Source organism: Mya arenaria, chromosome 6 (genome assembly GCF_026914265.1).
Source record: "Mya arenaria isolate MELC-2E11 chromosome 6, ASM2691426v1".
Taxonomy (NCBI): Eukaryota; Metazoa; Mollusca; class Bivalvia; order Myida; family Myidae; genus Mya; species Mya arenaria.
Window position 1 is genome coordinate 15,245,515 of NC_069127.1, and position 20,102 is coordinate 15,265,616.

General features: G+C 38.2%; 2 protein-coding genes and 1 non-coding gene across 3 annotated transcripts in view; 1 reads left to right on the plus strand and 2 right to left on the minus strand.

Annotated features, from left to right (window-relative positions):
* Positions 1-4,286: 4,286 nt before the first annotated feature.
* On the minus strand, positions 4,287-6,349 carry LOC128236526 (complement C1q tumor necrosis factor-related protein 3-like). The gene is made up of 4 exons (XM_052951432.1): positions 6,207-6,349; positions 5,848-5,964; positions 5,389-5,543; positions 4,287-4,598 (listed from the first exon to the last, which is right to left on the minus strand). The coding sequence occupies exons 1-4, from the start codon at positions 6,343-6,345 to the stop codon at positions 4,323-4,325; spliced, it is 687 nt and encodes a 228-aa protein (XP_052807392.1). The 5' UTR covers positions 6,346-6,349; the 3' UTR covers positions 4,287-4,322.
* Positions 6,350-7,704: 1,355 nt separating this feature from the next.
* Positions 7,705-7,778, minus strand: Trnan-guu (transfer RNA asparagine (anticodon GUU)). The gene has a single exon. It is a non-coding gene; the product is annotated as a tRNA-Asn (tRNA).
* Positions 7,779-7,865: 87 nt separating this feature from the next.
* The window catches only part of LOC128237288 (activating signal cointegrator 1 complex subunit 3-like), a 136,218-nt gene continuing 123,981 nt past the window's right edge, over positions 7,866-20,102 (plus strand). The window contains 11 exon segments of the mRNA XM_052952667.1: positions 7,866-7,962; positions 10,317-10,482; positions 11,038-11,145; positions 12,651-13,231; positions 13,447-13,561; positions 13,924-13,979; positions 14,568-14,698; positions 16,751-16,889; positions 17,074-17,199; positions 18,854-19,054; positions 19,461-19,601. Coding sequence (XP_052808627.1) covers positions 10,341-10,482; positions 11,038-11,145; positions 12,651-13,231; positions 13,447-13,561; positions 13,924-13,979; positions 14,568-14,698; positions 16,751-16,889; positions 17,074-17,199; positions 18,854-19,054; positions 19,461-19,601 — 1,740 coding nt within the window. The 5' untranslated portion in view covers positions 7,866-7,962; positions 10,317-10,340.

Sequence of the window (20,102 nt, forward strand, 5' to 3'; positions counted from 1 at the left end):
GGTGTTTCTTTACTTTTAACATCCAAGAATTTGACCAAAGATGATTGATTTCTCGAGATTTCACAAAAGTGAAACAGGGCCTTAACACATTTTATTATGCCCCCCTTCGAAGAAGAGGGGTATATTGCTTTGCACAGGCATGTCGGTCCGTCGGTAGACCAAAGCTTGTTCGAGTGATAACTCAACAATTCCTGGACGTATGGTCATCAAGCTTCACATGAAGGTTGGGCCTGACCAGTAGATGACCCCTATTGTTTTTGGGGCTCATCGGGTCTAAGGTCAAGTTCACAGTGACCTTGAATGGTAAAAGGTTGTCCGAGTGATAACTCAACAATGCCGGCACCCATGGCCCTCATAATTGAATTGGAGGTTGGGTCTGACCAGTAGATGACCCCTATTGTTTTTGGGGGTCATTGGGCCAAAGGTCAAGGTCACAGTGACCTTGAATGGTAAAAGGTTGTCCGAGTGATAATTCGACAATGCCTGCACCCATGGCCCTCATAATTGAATTGGAGGTTGGGCCTGACCAGTAGAAGACCCCTTTTGTTTTTGGGCGTCATCGGGCCAAAGGTCAAGGTCACAGTCATCTTGAATGGTTAAAGGTTTTCCGTGTGATAACTTGACAATGCCTGCACCCATGGCCCTCAAACTTGACTTGAAATTGGGCCTGACCAGTAGAAGACCCCTTTTGTTTTTGGGGGTCATCTGGCCAAAGGTCAAGGTCACTCACCTTGAATGGTAAAAGGTTGTCCAAGTGATAACTCGACAATGCCTGCACCCATGGCCCTCAAACTTGACTTGGAGAATTGGCCTGACCAGGAGATGACCACTATGGTTTTTTGGGGTCATCCGGCCAAAGGTCAAGGTCACAGTGACCTGGAATGGTAAAAGGTTGTCCGAGTGATAACTCTACAATGCCTGCACCCATGGCCCTCAAACTTGACTTGGAGGTTGGGCCTGGCCAGAAGATGGTCCCTATTGATTTTAGGGGTCATTGGGCTAAAGGTCAAGGTCACAGTGACCTGGAATGGTAAAAGGTTATCCGAGTGATAACTCGACAATGCCTGCCCCCATGGACCTCAAACTTGACTTGGAGGTTGGGCCTGGCCAGAAGATGGTCCCTATTGATTTTTGGGGTCATTGGGCCAAAGGTCAAGGTCACAGTGACCTTGAATGATAAAAGGTTATCCGAGTGATAACTCAACAATGCCTGCACCCATGGCCCTCAAACTTGACATGGAGGTTGGGCCTGACCAGTAGATGACTCCTATTGATTTTAGGGGTCAAAGGTCAAGGTCACAGTGACCTTGAAAGCGAACTCGACAGTTCCTGGACCTATGGTCATCAAACTTGACATGAAGGTTGGGCCTGCCCAGTAGATGACCCCTATCGACTTTGGGGGTCATCAGGCCAAGGTCAATGTCACAGTAACCTTTAACGCAAAAAAGTTAACAAATCTTCTCCCACTTATATCTCAACAATGCCTGAACCTATGATCATTAAACTTGACATGGATGATAAGCCTGACCAGTAGATCACCCTTATTGATTTTAGGATTCATAGAGCCAAAGGTCAAGGTCACAGTGATCTTGAATGGTAAAATATTGTCCGAGTGATAACTCAACAATGCCTGAACCCATGGCCTTCAAACTTGACTTGGAGTTGCATCTGACTTGTAGATGACCCCTTATGATTTAAGGGGTCATTGGGTCAAAGGTCAAGGTCACAGTGACCTTGAACGAAAAAAACTTGTCTGTGTGATAACTTGACAATGCCTGCACCCATGACCCTCGAACTTGACATTTAGGTTTCTGGTGACCAGCTGATGACTCTGGATTTTGAGTTCATAGAGTCAAAGGTCATGGTCATAACACACTCTATCCTCACACTTTAATGGTCATAATCTTAAAACTGCCTTAACGGCAACAAATCAGCTGTCATTTCGGTCCATGCATATTTCATTCAATTGTCCATATAATCCTGACGACACGGCGCTCAGAGGGTGCATAATGTTTGACAAACATCTCTTGTTATTATAGTTTCTGGCAGAACATACAGTCTATTCCAATTGGCTCCAACTGGCTGGGTCCTTCTAGAAAAGTTGAGCCATGAAAAGTTTGAGCCAAACTGAATCACATATTTCCATGTCATATCTCGATATAATGAATAAAAAGTCCCATCTTGTCATATATATATATATATATATATATATATATATATATATATATATATATATATATATATATATATATATATATATATAATCGTGCTTATCATTAAATATTGGTTCAATTTACAAGTACAAAAGTACCCGACTCGGCCCGCCCCATACTAAATATCTACTGGCGCCTCTGTAAATAGTCGTAACAAACCAAATGATGTAACATAATGTTTCATTTCACCATCATTTGGGGACCCAACCCTGGAAAAGCCTTCATAAATGTATGATTATGTGCTCACCTAGACAATTATATATAAAAAATGCTTTACAGAATAACCCCAGTGCATCCAAATAAAGCCAGCGCGTCTACACTATATTACAATCAGTTATATTCAGAATATTCATGTTTTCCTTTGGGTCAGACAGATACATTTATACCTATTCTCTCTCCCTTTCATTCGTCTTATTCATTTATGAACACGTTTTTTTTTATATTCCGTGCTCTTGGAACGTAGAAGCAATAGATTTATGTTTAAATCAAGTCGTCACGAAAAATACGCCAAGCAATAGTTCACTGTATGGTTACTATGTGTATCACAACATTCTCTCAGAGTTGCGAAAGACTTTAGCTCCATAACTTCAACATAGTTATAAAGCTAAACTAAGTTAAAGGGCACATAACACTCACACTCTTTGGCGCCATTGATGAAAAATGTGTTAGGCACGAGTTCACTTGGTGTTCATCATGTGTACCGAGTTTTAGAAGAATCCCTCTTAAACTGTGGAAAGACATCTCCACAAACTCTTTTAAGACTTACACAGCTATTTTCAGTTAAAGGGCAAATACTTCTTGGACATGACAAAATACGTTAGATACTAAACATATAAGAACCAATCCAAAATGGCCAAAAATGTGCCACAAACTCCCTTTTAACAACCGTGAGTATAATTTTAAAATTGATCTTCCAGGGCGCGCAACTCTTGAACCACTGTCACAGCTGACGAAGAATATTTCGAACAACCCCCATTAACTGAAGAAGTAGTTTGCTCCACAATCTCCCATAAATATTTTTTCAAACTAAATTGTGTAGTTACTTTTTAAATTACGGTTTGCCTCATGAACCTTACACAGTATATGTCGCCATGAATACGGGTGCCCTGTAAAACTAAAAATGAACGATGATTTTGAATGTTGATAATATTTCACGATGTTGATAATATTTCACAGGAATGTGTCATCATCTCATCATCAATATTTCAAGCTGTATTATGTACTGCCGCTCATAAACTTCGCAGTCTCTATGGCCTGGCTCTTGATGTCACGATATCTGCTACTTTTGACATGAAGGATCGCGAATATACAATCGCAACGGCACCTGCGTGAATCGCAATGATCCAGTGAGTCGTAGAGCCACGATTGTTTGGAACCGGCCTTTAAACCCCTCGTGATGCTGCTACGATTTGCTCCGAATGTTTTCAAAGCGTAGTGCAATCGTATCTCAATATATCATAGTTTTACGGTTGGTTGTCATTATTGGTTCTTTCGTCGTTAATCGTAGTCGATATTGAATGTACATGTAATTGAATGAAATTGTATGACGATTCAGTACGAATGGACAGGACTGTCTATACGATTTAATGCGATTTGCTACAGCATTGAGTATTGCAACGTTACCGTCGTATATTTGATGTAAAAGTGTCACGGCGTATCAAGGTGAAAGCGTTACTGCGGTACATATTTTGCTGTTACGACAGCACGTTTAATAATCGTCAAATAAGGCAGTAGCGGCGTTCCATATTGATAAATAGAATTTCCTTCTCGAGTTGCTTTCATTAAGACACAAATTTATTCAAAATAACAATGTTTAAAATGGAAATTCTCCTGTTTTGCAGGAATCGAACCACGAGTACAAACATTATAGCAAACACAAGGAACACAGCCTATAGTGCACGGAGCAATCAGACGTTAAAACGTCTATACTTAAATGACCAGCGTAAAAACTACTTCCCGGCCTCAAACATTAACACAGATATTCATAAATGCATCACAGCAAGCTGATAAATGCATTGACATTAATATCAATGCAAACAGGGTGTCAATCATAAAAAAGCGAATCACTGCATGTCACTTTCAGAACGGATTTCAGATTTAATCACAATTCTACATATCATACAACAGAAAACCAGTGAAAGAAGAAAATCTTCCCCCATAGACTGCGTCGTCATTTGGCGTCAATTCGCGTATCCACACTTCATCACCGGTGACTAACTGAGTTGTCACAGTAACTCCCCCTTGGTCGTGCCGGCCACTGTCGCCGTGGCCGAAAATTCTCGCTAGAACCTGACCGTTTTTCACCAGCTCGGCCTGAATTTCAGGTTTAGGATCGATCCAACTCATAATGGTGCCCGAAAATACGTAAACTCCACTTTGTGGCGCCTGTAAAATGAAACATGATCAATATAATGGTAAATGCGAGGCATGCACAACCATATCTTTAACATACTTAGAGCGTGTTGTGGTATGCTTCGATGTCAAATATTACAGTGATAGACCCAAACACAATGTAAACCCCAAATGAGATGTGGTTATCCTGGTCAGCGATAGACCCAAACACAATGTTAACCCCAAATGAGATGTGGTTATCCTGGTCAGCGATAGACCCAAACACAATGTTAACCCCAAATGAGATGTGGTTATCCTGGTCAGCGATAGACCCAAACACAATGTTAACCCCAAATGAGATGTGGTTATCCTGGTCAGCGATAGACCCAAACACAATGTTAACCCCAAATGAGATGTGGTTATCCTGGTCAGTGATTGACCCAAACACAATGTTAACCCCAAATGAGATGTGGTTATCCTGGTCAGCGTTGTCGACACTCAAAAAGGAAAGTTTCAAATGCAATGTTGACATCGAATGCATCGTGTGTTGCGGTAGACGGTGTTGATCTTTAAAGAATACATATTAAATTACAATGTTTACGGCGTGATTGTTGTTTTAAGCGTTATTCAAGTTTAACAAGGCAAATTCAATCTCAATGGTTTACACCAAACACGCCATGGTTGAGGTTAGCGTCACTTACATTAAAATGATAGGCTCAAACACAATGTTTACCTGAAACAGGCCATGACTGTCCAGTTAAGCGTTGTCGACGTTCAAAAAGACAATGTTAAAGACAATATTTTACCTCAAACACGTTTAACATCGCTAAAACACAATGTTTACCTGAAACACACCGTGAGCATTGTGGTAAGCATTTCCGAGGTTCAAAAGAACAGTTTCAAACACAATGTTCTGATTATGGCCCAGGTGGTCGACGGACGCATCCATCACAGCGTGGAAAGCAACCGGTGCCTCAGGTGCGGCTACAAACCTTTTATCTAAACACATTCAGAAACATTTGGTAGCTAGCTATGAAATGCATCTAGCAACTAGCAATGTCCAGCAACAAATATACAGCAGTTGTCAATTTGTATTATCGGTGCTTCTAGAAATCGAAATTGTACCTTAACATTGCGATTGTTTATGAAATGTATTATAATATTTCAGGCATATTTGATTTGCATCGCAAGGAACATACCAAAATGAATTACATATAGGTTACAAGAGTTGCTTTGTATCTTTTTATTTGTGTTTTTGGATTGTTGGATCCTTTTAACTTTTGAGTTTTGTTTGAAACAAAACCTTTATGGTGAAGACGTGATTCCAGCTCATTGGCTTTGGTTTTCCAGTTTTCGACAGTTGCCTGCAGCTGGTCTATAGTTGTCTTTAGTTCTGTATTCACATTCCTGTGCTCGATTTCTAAACAAACAACACGAAGTGTTATTTATGCAAATGAAGATGCGGAACGTCGACATATTATACAACATATTCAAGAAAGTCCAAACAATCACTTAAAAATAAATTGTAGCACAATACAGATTGATCACGAAAGTTTACAAGTTTTGACAAACATGCCAGGTTTTTATACTTCCGATCATATTGTGTGTACCTTTTTTTAATGAACGAAAGAAATTTTTTAACGCGCGTACAAAATTGCATACCTGAATTTTCCAAAAAACTCAGACGTTTAGAAAGCTCTTGAAGCTGCACACTATCCCCTGCATCTGAGTGGCGTAGAATACAAAACACCAACAGACAACATTGAACAAATATACGCAGCATGATGCGCCTCTTGGACATGTGAACAGGGAAAGTCTAGTTGACCTAGTCCAGTTTGCCAATGCTCTTATCAGTTACGAGGGCTCTTCAAAAACTTCTGTTATACATTGTAAAATGGATATAACATGTTCGTTACTTCGTCATATTACTTAAAACTTCTATTGGAAACTGTTGGTCAAGCCTGTATCTATAAAACAAACAGTTCGTATAGAAATTGATAAAGTAATGGAAAAGTAATTTTTGACAAAAAATAACTTATATAAATTGGCCTATATTTCGACTTTGTCATTAAATTAAGAAACTTGGTAAATCATTTGACTAGCTAGAAGGGTTTAGTACGCATCCAACTTATAAAATAATAGCATTTAACACTATCATACTTTTTATCGCAAACTAGGAGAAAGTTGTTTATTTTGTATCATTAACACATGAAGTATATATTTCACTTTGACACTGTTTCTGTTGTTTGGATAAAAACATGAACAATATAAAGAAATGGGAACTTAATATCCTATAGCTTAGATGACACACACACACACACAACACGCACGCACGCACGCACACACGCACACGTACACGCACACACGCACACACACACGTGATAATGAGCCAAGTGAAGGCCTATTTCGTCATTTTTGACATATAAAGGGTTGTAACTCGGGACTTACTGCTGAGACATTACGACCAAGGTTGGTAAAAACTGAACAAAAAATGGGCATAAAACTGCGGCGGAAAACCGATGAACACTGTCTGCCTTTCAGTTGTCCGCCCTCATAATTCAATAATACATGACGTTTTACAAACTGCATATAAAAAGCATTTTAATAACATAGGGTCAATGCTAGAATAAACAAGAGATGTTTGTCAAACACTATGACCCGCCCTCTGAGCGCCATGTTAATTGTCAGGATTATTTGGACAATTGAATGAAATATGCGTGGACCGAAATGATAGCTGATTTGTCCTTGACATTGGATTGAGGCAGTTTTATAATAATGACTCGTGACATGGTTTCAAATTATCCACAACATCCAAAAATAAACTTCCACTGACTGCTAACTGATTATGTACTCTGACTTTATTCTAAGGCACCCCAGCTGCACGACCGAGTTATTCTAAGTGAAACCAGGCAAGTCAAAAATACCAAAATTCAGTGATCGGTCGTTCCGCATTTTAATACCATCAACTTAGACCTTTGCGACCAGTTTTTTTTATAATAACTATCTAGGAAGACGTATATGTGGTCAAAGGGCATAAACATCTAAAACTTAAGCTCAGGGAAACAACAGTAGAGCTCTTATAAACTTTTGGGTCGGATTTCCAACACATAGTGTCTTTGTACTAAAGAAAATAACTATAATGAGATAAAGAAAAAGAAAGCGTCCCTGGGTGGGCTCGAACCACCAACCTTTCGGTTAACAGCCGAACGCGCTAACCAATTGCGCCACAGAGATATCTGTGTAATGTGATACAAATAGCAAATATATAGTTTACCTTAAGCGTCTCGTACACTTGATCATTAAAATTAAGCGTCTGGTAATACTGATTAAAATATTGCCGAGTTGTGCAAGACTTAGCAATAAATATCTTTTTAAGTGTCGGTAACATTTGTCACCCATTTAATTGCAAGGAATAAAGGTATTTATGGATGTTAATTAGTTCTGTTTATTTTGACGGCTTTACGTAAGTGCTTTACTACACATCATCATACCTTCAATTCAATTCGGATAGTTAAATTTCGGACGGTATAGCGTAAACTGTTTGAGTTTGACAGTTGTTTTAACAATATCTTTGCGAATTTGATTGTAGTTACTTAAAACTTCGCATGAAACATGTTTGATTCAAACCTCAGGATCTGCCAAAGTACATATTTTTCCAAATATTTTGATTCATGGTCGGAAAACCTTCATTTTATACACAGTAAATCATCTTTCTCTTGGTGGCATCGAGTATGTTAACTTGATCGCTTATTATATATCTCCAAATACATTGCTATTCTGAAACTGTTGTGCTGTGAATGGGAATCAATTCAATTAAAATAAGGTGATTGGTATTTATAAACTGTTCGGGTTAAAGAACCAACCAGTACTGTACTAGACAGGGCATTATAATAATTGTTATACTATAGACTTATAGTTGTGAGGGACAGGTGCCTGTGCCCTGCACCTATCCCCTGATAAGAGTGAATTTTTGAGTTGTTTCAGAGGCCCTTGGTCAGAAATTTGTGGGTGATGTTGAAACTTTCCCAAGGAACAGATAAGGGTCATACAAATTACAAAATACTATATTTAAAATCAAGATCAGACTAAGGGTGTAAAGTAGGTCTGAGTATTAATTGATATGATGGATACAATATTTTTTATTTAGGTTTTTATGCATGGAAACTAGTGATATAAGACTGCTGACAAAAAATCAGGGCGCAGGTTTTCGTATTTATGCTCAATAATTGATGTTTTAGCATTTTCGTTAAAGAGTTAGCAACACTTTTAGCAATAAAACATTACTTTTCGAATGGAAATATAAAAAACTGTGATCCGATCTATTGTCAACAGTCTTATATTACTGATTTTCAGATATTTACGCAAAAATTGGATCATTCCAAGACAACAAAATAAAAAAAGTTGTTAAAAAAAAGTTTAACAGATCTGTGAGAGTTCAGCTTTAATACATTAAGTCAATATCTCAGCAAATACTTCTTGTACTCCATTGTTACTTAACACAAGTGTTCCCAATCATCCAACCTACTAAATAAATCAAATGATATAACTCTATCTTGAATATAATGCAAAAATATGGCCCTTTTTATTCAACTTATAAATTCTGGCTAAGTTTTTGCATGTAAGCACACATATGATTAAACCTCAGCATCTACAGTACATGATAGATGGCATTGAGACTTTATACAAAGGTACTTAACCATCCAACCTAGTTAATTAATTGAGTTAGATAACTCTATTGTGCAGAAAATGCAAATCATGGCTCTTTTAATTCAACTTAGAAATCCTTGTTATTGTTTTGCATTTAAGTTGTTGTAACTAAATTTCAGTTTACATGTCAGCAAACACATGGTGTATTGCCATAGAACTTAAGACATGTGTACCGAACTATCCAACCTACTTAATTTATTAATCAAGTTAGATCACTCAATTTTGCATATATATACGCATATCATCAATTTATGGCCCTTTATTATTTGACTTGGAAATTCTAATTAAGGTGTGCGTCAAGCACACATAAGTTAATATCTCATTCTTGGTGTATTGTATTGAGATCTTTTACAGTGGTACTCAACCATCCATCTACTTTAAAAATCATATAAGATAACTCTCTTAATAATGCATTTTTTTTTTAATAAAGCAAGTTAACTCACTCTTTATTATTTGAATTTAAAATTCTGGTTAAGGTTTTGCTTGTAATCACATTTAAGTCTATATCTCAGCAAATACTTCATGTATTGCAATGGAACTTTGGACAGATGTTCCCAACTATCCAACATACTTAATAAATCAAGTCAGATAACTATTTTTATGTATACTGCAAATTTTGGCCCTTTATTATTCGACTACCTGTAAGTCTTTAAATTCTGGTTACGGTTTTATCAATCAACCATGCCATTATCTCACCAACTACTTGATATAATGCATGGACACTTTATACCAAGGCTGACAACCATTCAGCTTACTCTCACTAATCAAGTCAGATCATTATCTTGTATGTAATGCAAATTTTCTCCCTTTATTATTCAACAAGGAATTATGGTTAAATGTTGGGAGAAAGTCGAGCGCGCTGTCTGTGTGACAGCTCTTGTCTGACTTCACATCCATTTCACAATTTTATTTGCATTGGTTAACGTTATTCATCACTATACAGTATAGTGATACTTGGCCAAACGTTACTAAATGTGTTAATCCAGGTATGATTTTTACCAATGATGATAATCAGACTTGTTACAATATAATACAGTAACTGTTTTTCTATTGTGCTGTTTGTAGCCTTGTTGATCCTAGCCGGCTAGTATGTCTGGGCTGCCACGGCTGTCCGGCGCCCTGCGGGTGTATACTGGGCTCTCCACAGACACAGGATCCTCACACACACATGACAGTAGTGAACTACTTAGGAAAAGGCAGCTGGTCACAAAGAAGAAAACAACTGTTGAAGGTAACAGCTTTTTATAACTTCCAAAATATAGATATGTAAGGCTCAAACCTTTAGCTGGTCCAAAACTTATTCCACAACCTACCATGAAACGTATTCACAACGTTGGCTAAAAAAATAGATCTTTATTTGACATCTGAATGCTTTTTCTGGGTCTGATTTTAGTCTGTCTGTATTTAAATATTTATATATAAATGATACTTCAAACAAACTCATCATATTAAGAATCTTTAGATACATGTACAGTGAACCATGATACTGAATGTGAGAATGTCTTCAGTGCTAGTACAATCCCGGGTACAGCAAACACATTTCCACTGTCCTCAGAAATTCATGATAAGTGATGTTTGTTGCTCTGTAGATTATTTCCTCCAAAATTATTTGCTTGAATGATGATGGAGAAATGCCAGGATACCTCAAATGACTTAAAATCTCAAAGATCCTTGTTACCAGTTTGAAGTTTTTTAATACTATTGTGATGGTAGGTTGTTTCTTAGTATGTGATCGGCCCTTGCTTGTGTGTTATATGTATGTATATTGACTCACTGTGTACTGCAGGTTCAAGCTGGCAGAGAGTGCAGGAGAAGATCCGTGCAGCGAGTAGCCTTGGGACGGAGGAGCTGACCGCTGCCTTCAAGGACCTCACTCAGTGTGCCAGGCAGATAGGTCACTACCTTGTATTTCATGTCACTCTTAGCCTCCTTTCATTGATTTCTTTGTGGTCATTTTTGAAGTTAATTATATATATATATATATATATATATATACTAAATTTATTGGCGAATAGTGCCTTGATATGTTTTAATTTATTCTTTGATTGATGGAATGAAAAATTATATTGGATCCACAGGGCAGGTTTGGTCAATGCACACAATGTTTGTAGACATTTAACTTATTAATGAAATCATGTACAATCTATACCAAGCTTGTTAACAATCTCTTTGGGTTTATTATCTCAAATAAGAATAGTAGCCAGCCTAATTGCCTTAAACATTGCAGAGTAAATGCCTTTGAATTGCCAAATGTTAGGGAACTTATCTCTGTCCACTCTTAGGGTTTCCCCAGGGTTCTAAAAAGTTGTCGCCACTTTTTTGCGGGGGTTTAAGCATTTTAAGAGCCTTAAATTGCATTTAATAAGCACATTGTCGTGCAGAACAGCTGCTGGCATTCTGGAGGCATGGCCCTGGAATAATCTTAAATTGTAACTGTTAATGTTTTTATGCCCCCCAAGGTGGGCATATTAAAATCGCACCGTCCATGTGTCCGGCTCAATAACTCATGTCCGTGCTGTAACTGTCTCTTGCCACATGTGTAGGACATACCAAGACAACGTGTCTGGTGCAAGACCCATGTCCGTTCCTCTAAGGTCAAGGTCACACTTAGTGTTATTGACAATGAAATGCTGCATCTATAAAGACATAGAGTATAGGTTGTCGTGTCCGGGCTGTAAATTTCTCTTGTATGGACATATTTTAAAATAACTATGCCACATGTGTTTGACATAACATGACGACATGTCGTGTGCAAGACCCGTGTCCCAATCTCTAAGGTCAAGGTCACACTTAGTGTTATTCACAATGAAATGCTGAATATATAAGGACATAGAGTATAGGTTGTCGTGTCCGGGCTGTTACCGTTCCTTTCTCTTGTATGGACAGATTTTAAAATAACTTGCCACATGTGTTTGACATACCAAGATGACGTGTCACGTGCAAGACCCATTTTCCTATCTCTACGGTCAAGGTCACACTTAGGTGTCTATTCACAATGGATGCTGCATATAAGGACATAGAGTATGGGTTGTTGTGTCTGGGCTGTAACTTTCTCTTTTATGAACAGATATTTTTTTATTTATAATGTAGATAAAAATGATCTGTCACAAGTCATCATATAACACACATATTTAACTGTCACTTGTTTTGATGTTGTCATGATTTAACATTCATTACATCATCACTAAAGAAATTAATAAAATACTGACCATCTTAGGATATGTGAGCAATTAAATGTTCTAATCAATACAAACAGAAACCTGTTATATCACACCTAAAAGACAAATTGTAATGCTAGTATTAAAACCAGCATATGGCATATCTAAAGGCTTAAATGCTTAGTCCTTCCATGAATAGTAATTTATTAGTATTATGTGAACTGTCTGTTTCTCTCTTCAGCTGGTGATGGCATAGATGCAGATGTTGCGGACGGAGCGGCCGTCTATCTACTTGGAGTATTTAAGAAAACAGACAAGGTGGGCCAGAAAGAGACAGGCTGTCTGAAGAGCGTGTTTGGCCCATTCCCTGCATCAGTGGCAACGAAAGCATGTGCACTGGTGAGCAAGCTAACAAGCTCTATGCCGGACGAGGTTGTTGCCTCACTTGGGACTCAGGAGCGTGAGGAGGGGGATGGGGCTGCCACTGTGTGTGAGTTTGGTCAGGGAATCAAGTTCTCCCTGCCGTCAGTGGTGGCTAAGGACACTGATCTGTCCAGTTCAGATTCAGAAGAGGAGGAGAGGAGGGAAGTTAACCTTCAGTACACAGCCAGCGAAACCAAACCTCGCAGCCATGCTACAGGTGGGGAATCAATGGCCCCCGAAACAGAGCGAGGACTAGACGCTGCCTGGCTACAACAGGAAGTGGGTCGGTTTTATGGGACAGACGGCTCCACAGAGCTGGGTCTTTCCCTGGAAGACCTTTCCAGCACCATCTATGATTTCCTCTTCTCCACCAAGTCAGATTCAGAACTACAAAATGATGTAAGGGCTGTTGTTTGTTGAGATGAATGACAGAAAAAGGCAGATACTGATAACACTTAAAATTCCCATATTAAAGTTCGAAAGAAATGTACAAGTAAGGTTTATGTTCATTTGATTTCATTACATTCATGTTCAATAACTTCCAATGCTTTCTATTACTGCTGTTTGAATTCCAGCATTTTGTGTGACACTGGGTTTGTATTTTCATGTTTCAGCTGTTTGAGTTGCTGGGATTTGATAGGTTTGAGCTGATTCAGTCCTTGCTGGAGAACCGTCAGAAACTGCTGTATGTGGCTACACATGAGCCCGAGGCCCATAAATTAGCCGCAAGTATGCTCACCTTGCTCAGGTTAACTTGAGCATTTCTGCTTTGGTTGGAGTGGTTTAACTTGTCTGTTTGTATGCCCACAATGGGACATAATAAGTCATATAGTAATCAACCTGTCTGTACTTCAATTCATCCTTTCTCTGTCATAACATTTTAGCTCTACATAGGAATTAAATCAAACTTCACAGAATTGAAGAGCAGTATGAGAAGTTGTGTCACCTATAAGAGCATTCTTGCTCTCAAGGATAAAGGCAAAACTTAGTTGTTTATAAAGAATGATAGGGATTCCATAGTAATATGTCATGTTTCAGGTTTAGCTTTATCACTGGTGTTTTTTTGTATCACTTTCAATATTTTTTCATAGGGCCTAAGTTGGAAGGATCTAGTAAGCCAGCATACGGCTGTCAAGTTGTCATTCAGGTAAGGCATCCATTTAATCTTAGGAAAAGAGGATTTTTATGAAATATAATTCTGTATACAGGGATCAACATGTAAACATTAAGAGAATGTTTTGATGTTGACAGGTTTTTGTGGTTTCTTTTAATTTTTATAAATGTACAAAATTCTTATGTCTATCCTTTCAATGAATGTATTTTCCAATGAAGGCAACAGCTTTAGAATTTCCCAGACTCTTCAAAAATCATGTTAGTGATCGGTCAAATTAAAATGCTTGTTCCTGTAGTCAAAGAAACTTGTGACAACATTGAAGCTAAACAGCGGATTTTATACGCAACAACTTTTTCTAAATCATTGTAAAAACTTTTATTATAGCCATCAGCAATGCAGTAGTATTGTACCGAACTGTTTGATGACCACTAGCTGCATATTCTAACACCAATATGTGTCCTATTTCATGGACTAATGTACTTATTACATGCATTTCCAACCTATATATGTTTATTTTGGACTTTAATCAGAATTTATGATTCATAATAATTATGTTTTACCCATGCCAAAATTGGTTCAAGAGATGAAAAATAAACTCGAAAATGTGTGTGTATTATACAGTCAGAGCAGGAGCGTGTCATGTTGAAGCAGCTACGTCGGGAGGAGAAACGCCAGGAGAAGCAGCGTGGTGGACGGGGTGAAGATGGTGGGGAGTCTGCAGGCTTCAACCCCGCTGACCTGCGGGCACATAGGTACATAGGCTTTTCTGAAATGATTCACTTGGTTGTTTTATTTCTTACCTTAAAACAATACCCTCTTTCCTGGAAACATTTCCCTCTTATCTGGAAAACATAACCCTCTTAACCTGGAAACCATACCCTCTTACCTGGAAACAATACCCTCTTACATGGAAAACATAACCCTCTTACATGGAAACAATACCCTCTTACATGGAAACAATACCCTCTTACATGGAAACAATACCCTCTTACATGGAAAACATTACCCTCTTACCCTGGAAAACATAACCCTCTTACATGGAAACAATACCCTCTTACATGGAAAACATTACCCTCTTACATGGAAACAATACCCTCACGCATGGAAAACATTACCCTCTTACATGGAAAACATTACCCTCTTACCCTGGAAAACATAACCCTCTTACATGGAAACAATACCCTCTTACCTGGAAACAATACCCTCTTACATGGAAAACATTACCCTCTTACCCTGGAAAACATTACCCTCTTACATGGAAACAATACCCTCTTACATGGAAACAATACCCTCTGACATGGAAAACATTACCCTCTTACATGGAAAACATTACCCTCTTACCCTGGAAAACATTTCCCTCTTACATAGAAACAATACCCTCTTACATGGAAAACATTACCCTCTTACATGGAAAACATTACCCTCTTACCCTGAAAAACATAACCCTCTTACATGGAAACAATACCCTCTTACCTGGAAACAATACCCTCTTACCTGGAAAACATTACCCTCTTACATGGAAACAATACCCTCTAACCTGGAAACAGTATCCTCTTACCTGGAAAACATTACCCTCTTACATGGAAAACATTACCCTCTTATCCTGGAAAACATAACCCTCTTACATGGAAACAATACCCTCTTACCTAGAAACAATACCCTCTTACCTGGAAAACATTACCCTCTTACATGGAAAACATTACCCTCTTACCCTGGAAAACATAACCCTCTTACATGGAAACAATACCCTCTTACCTAGAAACAATACCCTCTTACCTGGAAAACATTACCCTCTTACATGGAAACAATACCCTCTTACATGGAAAACATTACCGTCTTACATCGAAAACATTACCCTCTTACCCTGGAAAACATTACCCTCTTACCTGGAAACAATCCCCTCTTACATGGAAAACATTACCCTCTTACATGGAAAACATTACCCTCTTACCTGGAAACAATACCCTCTTATATGGAAAACATTACCCTCTTACCTGGAAACAATCCCCTCTTACATGGAAAACAATCCCCTCTTACATGGAAAACATTACCCTCTTACATGGAAAACATTACCCTCTTACCTGGAAACAATACCCTCTTACATGGAAAACATTACCCTCTTACCTGGAAACAATACCCTCTTACATGGAAAACATTACCCTCTTACCTGGAAACAATACCCTCTTACATGGAAAACATTACCCTCTTGCATGAAAAACATTACCCTCTTACCTGTAAACAATACCCTCTTACATGGAAAACATTACCCTCTTGCATGAAAAACATTACCCTCTTACCTGGAAACAATCCCCTCTTACATGGAAAACATTACCCTCTTAACCTGGAAACAATACCCTCTTACATGGAAAACATTACCCTCTTACCTGGAAACAATCCCCTCTTACATGGAAAACATTACCCTCTTAACCTGGAAAACATTACCCTCTTACCTGGAAACAATCCCCTCTTACATGGAAAACACACCCTCTTATCTGGTAAGCATAAACCTCTTATCTGGTAAACATAACCCTCTTATCTGGTAAACATAACCCTCTTATCTGGTAAACATAACCCTCTTATCTGGTAAACACATGTCTTAAAGAGTATGCCTTGGACAAAAAGGGAACATTTTTCGTTAAAAAAATATTTTAATCTTGACTTCTTGATCTAATATGAAAAAAAGCTGTGAAACATTATTGATTGTATACTCACCATGTACAGGGATATTGCTCTTGATACTTTGTGGAGAACATTTTGTGAAAAGATTCTTGATTCTTTATTTCCCTGGTCTCCACTATGTACAGGGAGGCAGCCCTGCAGATGGCGGCAGTGGCTCCCCGGTTCTCTGGGCGCGCAGGGACCACAGGAAGGGAGAGGTATCCAAACGTATATGACAAGATGGAAGAGGCCCGCCTCTCGTCTGCATTTATTGGTGGTATGAAGGTATGCTACAACTTGAGCAATTTCTCCAGACTTTTGTAAGTTATATTCTTTCCCATATAAGAACTAAATGTCTTTACTCAAGAGCAAAAGGGTTAAAAGTTTTATATTTTTTAAAGAAAATGAGGATGGCATGTAGGTTTTTTCAGTCATATTTATCAGTCATGTATACATCTATGTGTTTCAGATGGCACTGCCAGACACACTGACACGTGAAAATAACAAGATATACGAGGAGGTGAACATCCCTCCAAGCGACAATGCACCCACCCACGTCGGCGAAAACAGGGTCCGCATTGAAACATTAGATGAGGTAAGAAACATGGGCAGAAGCCAGCATAGCATGGCAGACATAAAAGGATCATGTTGTGCGTCGTTGACTGCCATATCACACTTCCATGTCTGCTGTCTTACTAAAGCATTTCATATCCAATATTAAATAACTTCATAATATCTTGATGGGGTTCGATCAACAGCAAATTACACAATTAACCACTTGAGATTTGCAATTATCTAAAAAAATACCAAAGTCACTTTGTTGCATCTTATGTTTCCTTTTTAACTTGAGCATTTTGTTTCCAAACTTGGCTACAGTATTTATAGGGATAATATGTCTAGATTGATAATATCTGTCATGTGTTCCCTTTCCGGATAGAAAAATCTGACCCGAGGGCACCTGCGTTGCCAGTTAACGAGGCTTGCCGAGTTACCGGCCACGCAGCGTACCCGAGGGTCGGATTTTTCTATCCGAAATGGACACACATGATAGATATTTTCTCTAGCATACATGAATTACATTTTTTATGGAGAAAATACATAAAAAAGCGCATTTTTGTACGTCATGACGCGCAGTAATTTGAATTCACTGCATACGTCAAGAAGTTCTTTCAGTATCACGTCTTTTAAGGGTTATTTTGTTTTGGTTTTTTTAAGTATATTTTTGTAAAGTTAAAGTTAATGGAACTTATCTATTTAAATCTCATAATTATGATTACATAAAGTGTATTATAAAAGAAATTGAAATTATTACGTCACACTTGCGCTGTGACTCATCTGGCATGGAGGGATGCCAGATGGAGTTTTCCAGCACGGCTGAATTCACCTGAAATGCCTATCCGGTGTGCTAGAATGAGTGTTAGTAAATCTGGAGCTTTGGGCCTTGATTTGTCATTTGTTTTCCAAATTCATTTTGACTTGTCTCTAACATTATTTTATTTCATCCAATCTTTATTGACTTGGTGACAATATTAAAGGTCATAGTATCTCTAGTAGCAAGTTTAAGCAACAGCCAGATCACACTACAGGGTATTCCTTTTAGAGTATTGGCCTTTGAATACCGGTAGTCAGGATTTGACCAAATTCATTTTTTCACCATCTCTTACTCGAACCTTTCTTATCTCGCCTTAAAAATCAAATTGTTGAAAATTACATTGGTGTACTGTGCCCTTAAATAGGTTTGCTTGTGTCATTCTCTCCTATCCATTGGCAATTTTTATTTATGTGAAAATGACGTTAGTGGTGCGCATAGTCGTCCCTGTTCTGTAATTATGCAATAATTCATAAATGGCCTCACATGACAATCTCGTGGGTGGAAAAGAAAATCATGGTGGCAGGATTTTGTTTTTGTTAAAAAATATTTTATTGCATAAGGATACATTTACACAATCTATGATGAAAATAAACAACAAATACCGGTAACAGAATACATTTAATCAATTTCCATTCCAAAAAGTGGACACTCCAAACAGTAATTCAGTTTGCAAAATTCTAGGTATCATATTTGTGCTGATTTGTGCCTTTGCAACTGAAATAAACTGTCATCAACCAAGTGGTTATGCTTTTTGTTCATAATCAATAGCATGGCATGTATATGTGTAGTCCACTTTCACTACTTTTTAGTACTTGAAATGTTTAAGAGTACTTTAAATGATTAAAAGTGTTAATAATTTCTATGATATATTTCTTAGATTGCGCAGATGGCTTTCAAGAACACAAAGGCCCTCAACAGGATACAGTCGGTGGTGTTTGAGACGGCGTACAAGACCAACGAAAACCTGCTGATCTGTGCGCCAACCGGGGCTGGAAAGACTAACATTGCCATGCTCACCATTCTGCATGAGATTCAACAGCATCTGGCACAGGGCGTCATCAAGAAGGACGAGTTCAAAGTAAACTCAACACTCGCTCTGGGTTGAAATTGTTTAGTTTTATACACAGTTTTTAAAAAAGACATATTATCAGAGCAGGGATTCACCCATGTCGGTGAGCAGGTTAATGGGCTTAATGATAATCTTGGACAAGTTTGACTTAACATGATCTGTTGGCTCCTTTGACAGTTGTATATTGCTACACTTCATGTCATTGTTGTATGTGAGATGGTGTCAAAGCTATTGAAAACAAACTATAGGATATACACATATTTTATCAGACTAATATTACTTAAAGGTGTAAAATGTTAAGATAGATAAATGACGCAAGTAAGCAAATGCTCAGATTTAAGAAAAGCCATCGTACTAACAGACGTCAGTTATTATGTATTCCTGTATAAATGTGTAAATCTCACCACTATTCCAGATCATCTACGTTGCCCCGATGAAGGCGCTGGCCGCTGAGATGGTGCGCAACTTTGGGGGACGCCTAGAGCCACTGGGTATTTCCGTTCGGGAACTGACAGGAGACATGTCACTTACCAAGTCGGAGATACTCAAAACGCAGGTGCTGTAATTGACATGTATTTCCCACACAATTCATAGTCAAAATGCATCACTGACCTTCTGGTACTCCTTAAATGAAACTAGAATGATTGGTGTCATGTGATATGATTTTATTTATTTTTCTGTAAAGCAATTCTAAGAATCATCAATGGTATGTTTGACATAGATTAGGATTGTTCACCTGAAAATTAACACAACGTTTTCCGGAGTATAAGATATTGATGTCATTCACAGTGCATAATGTTTCTTATTTTATTCAGTGTTCATAAGCCATTTGGTCTGTTCAGCGTTTGTTGGCCATTTATTCTATACTTTGTCCATAAGCCATTTATTATCCCCCGCCTATGAAATAGGGAGGGGGATATTGAAAATAGCGTTGTCCGTCCGTCCTTCCGTCCGTCCGTCCTTCCGTCCGTCCGTCCGTCACCTGCGTTTTCTCAGTAACTAGCCGGTATAATTTCATGAAACTTAAAATAAATATGAACCACTATACTGGAATGAT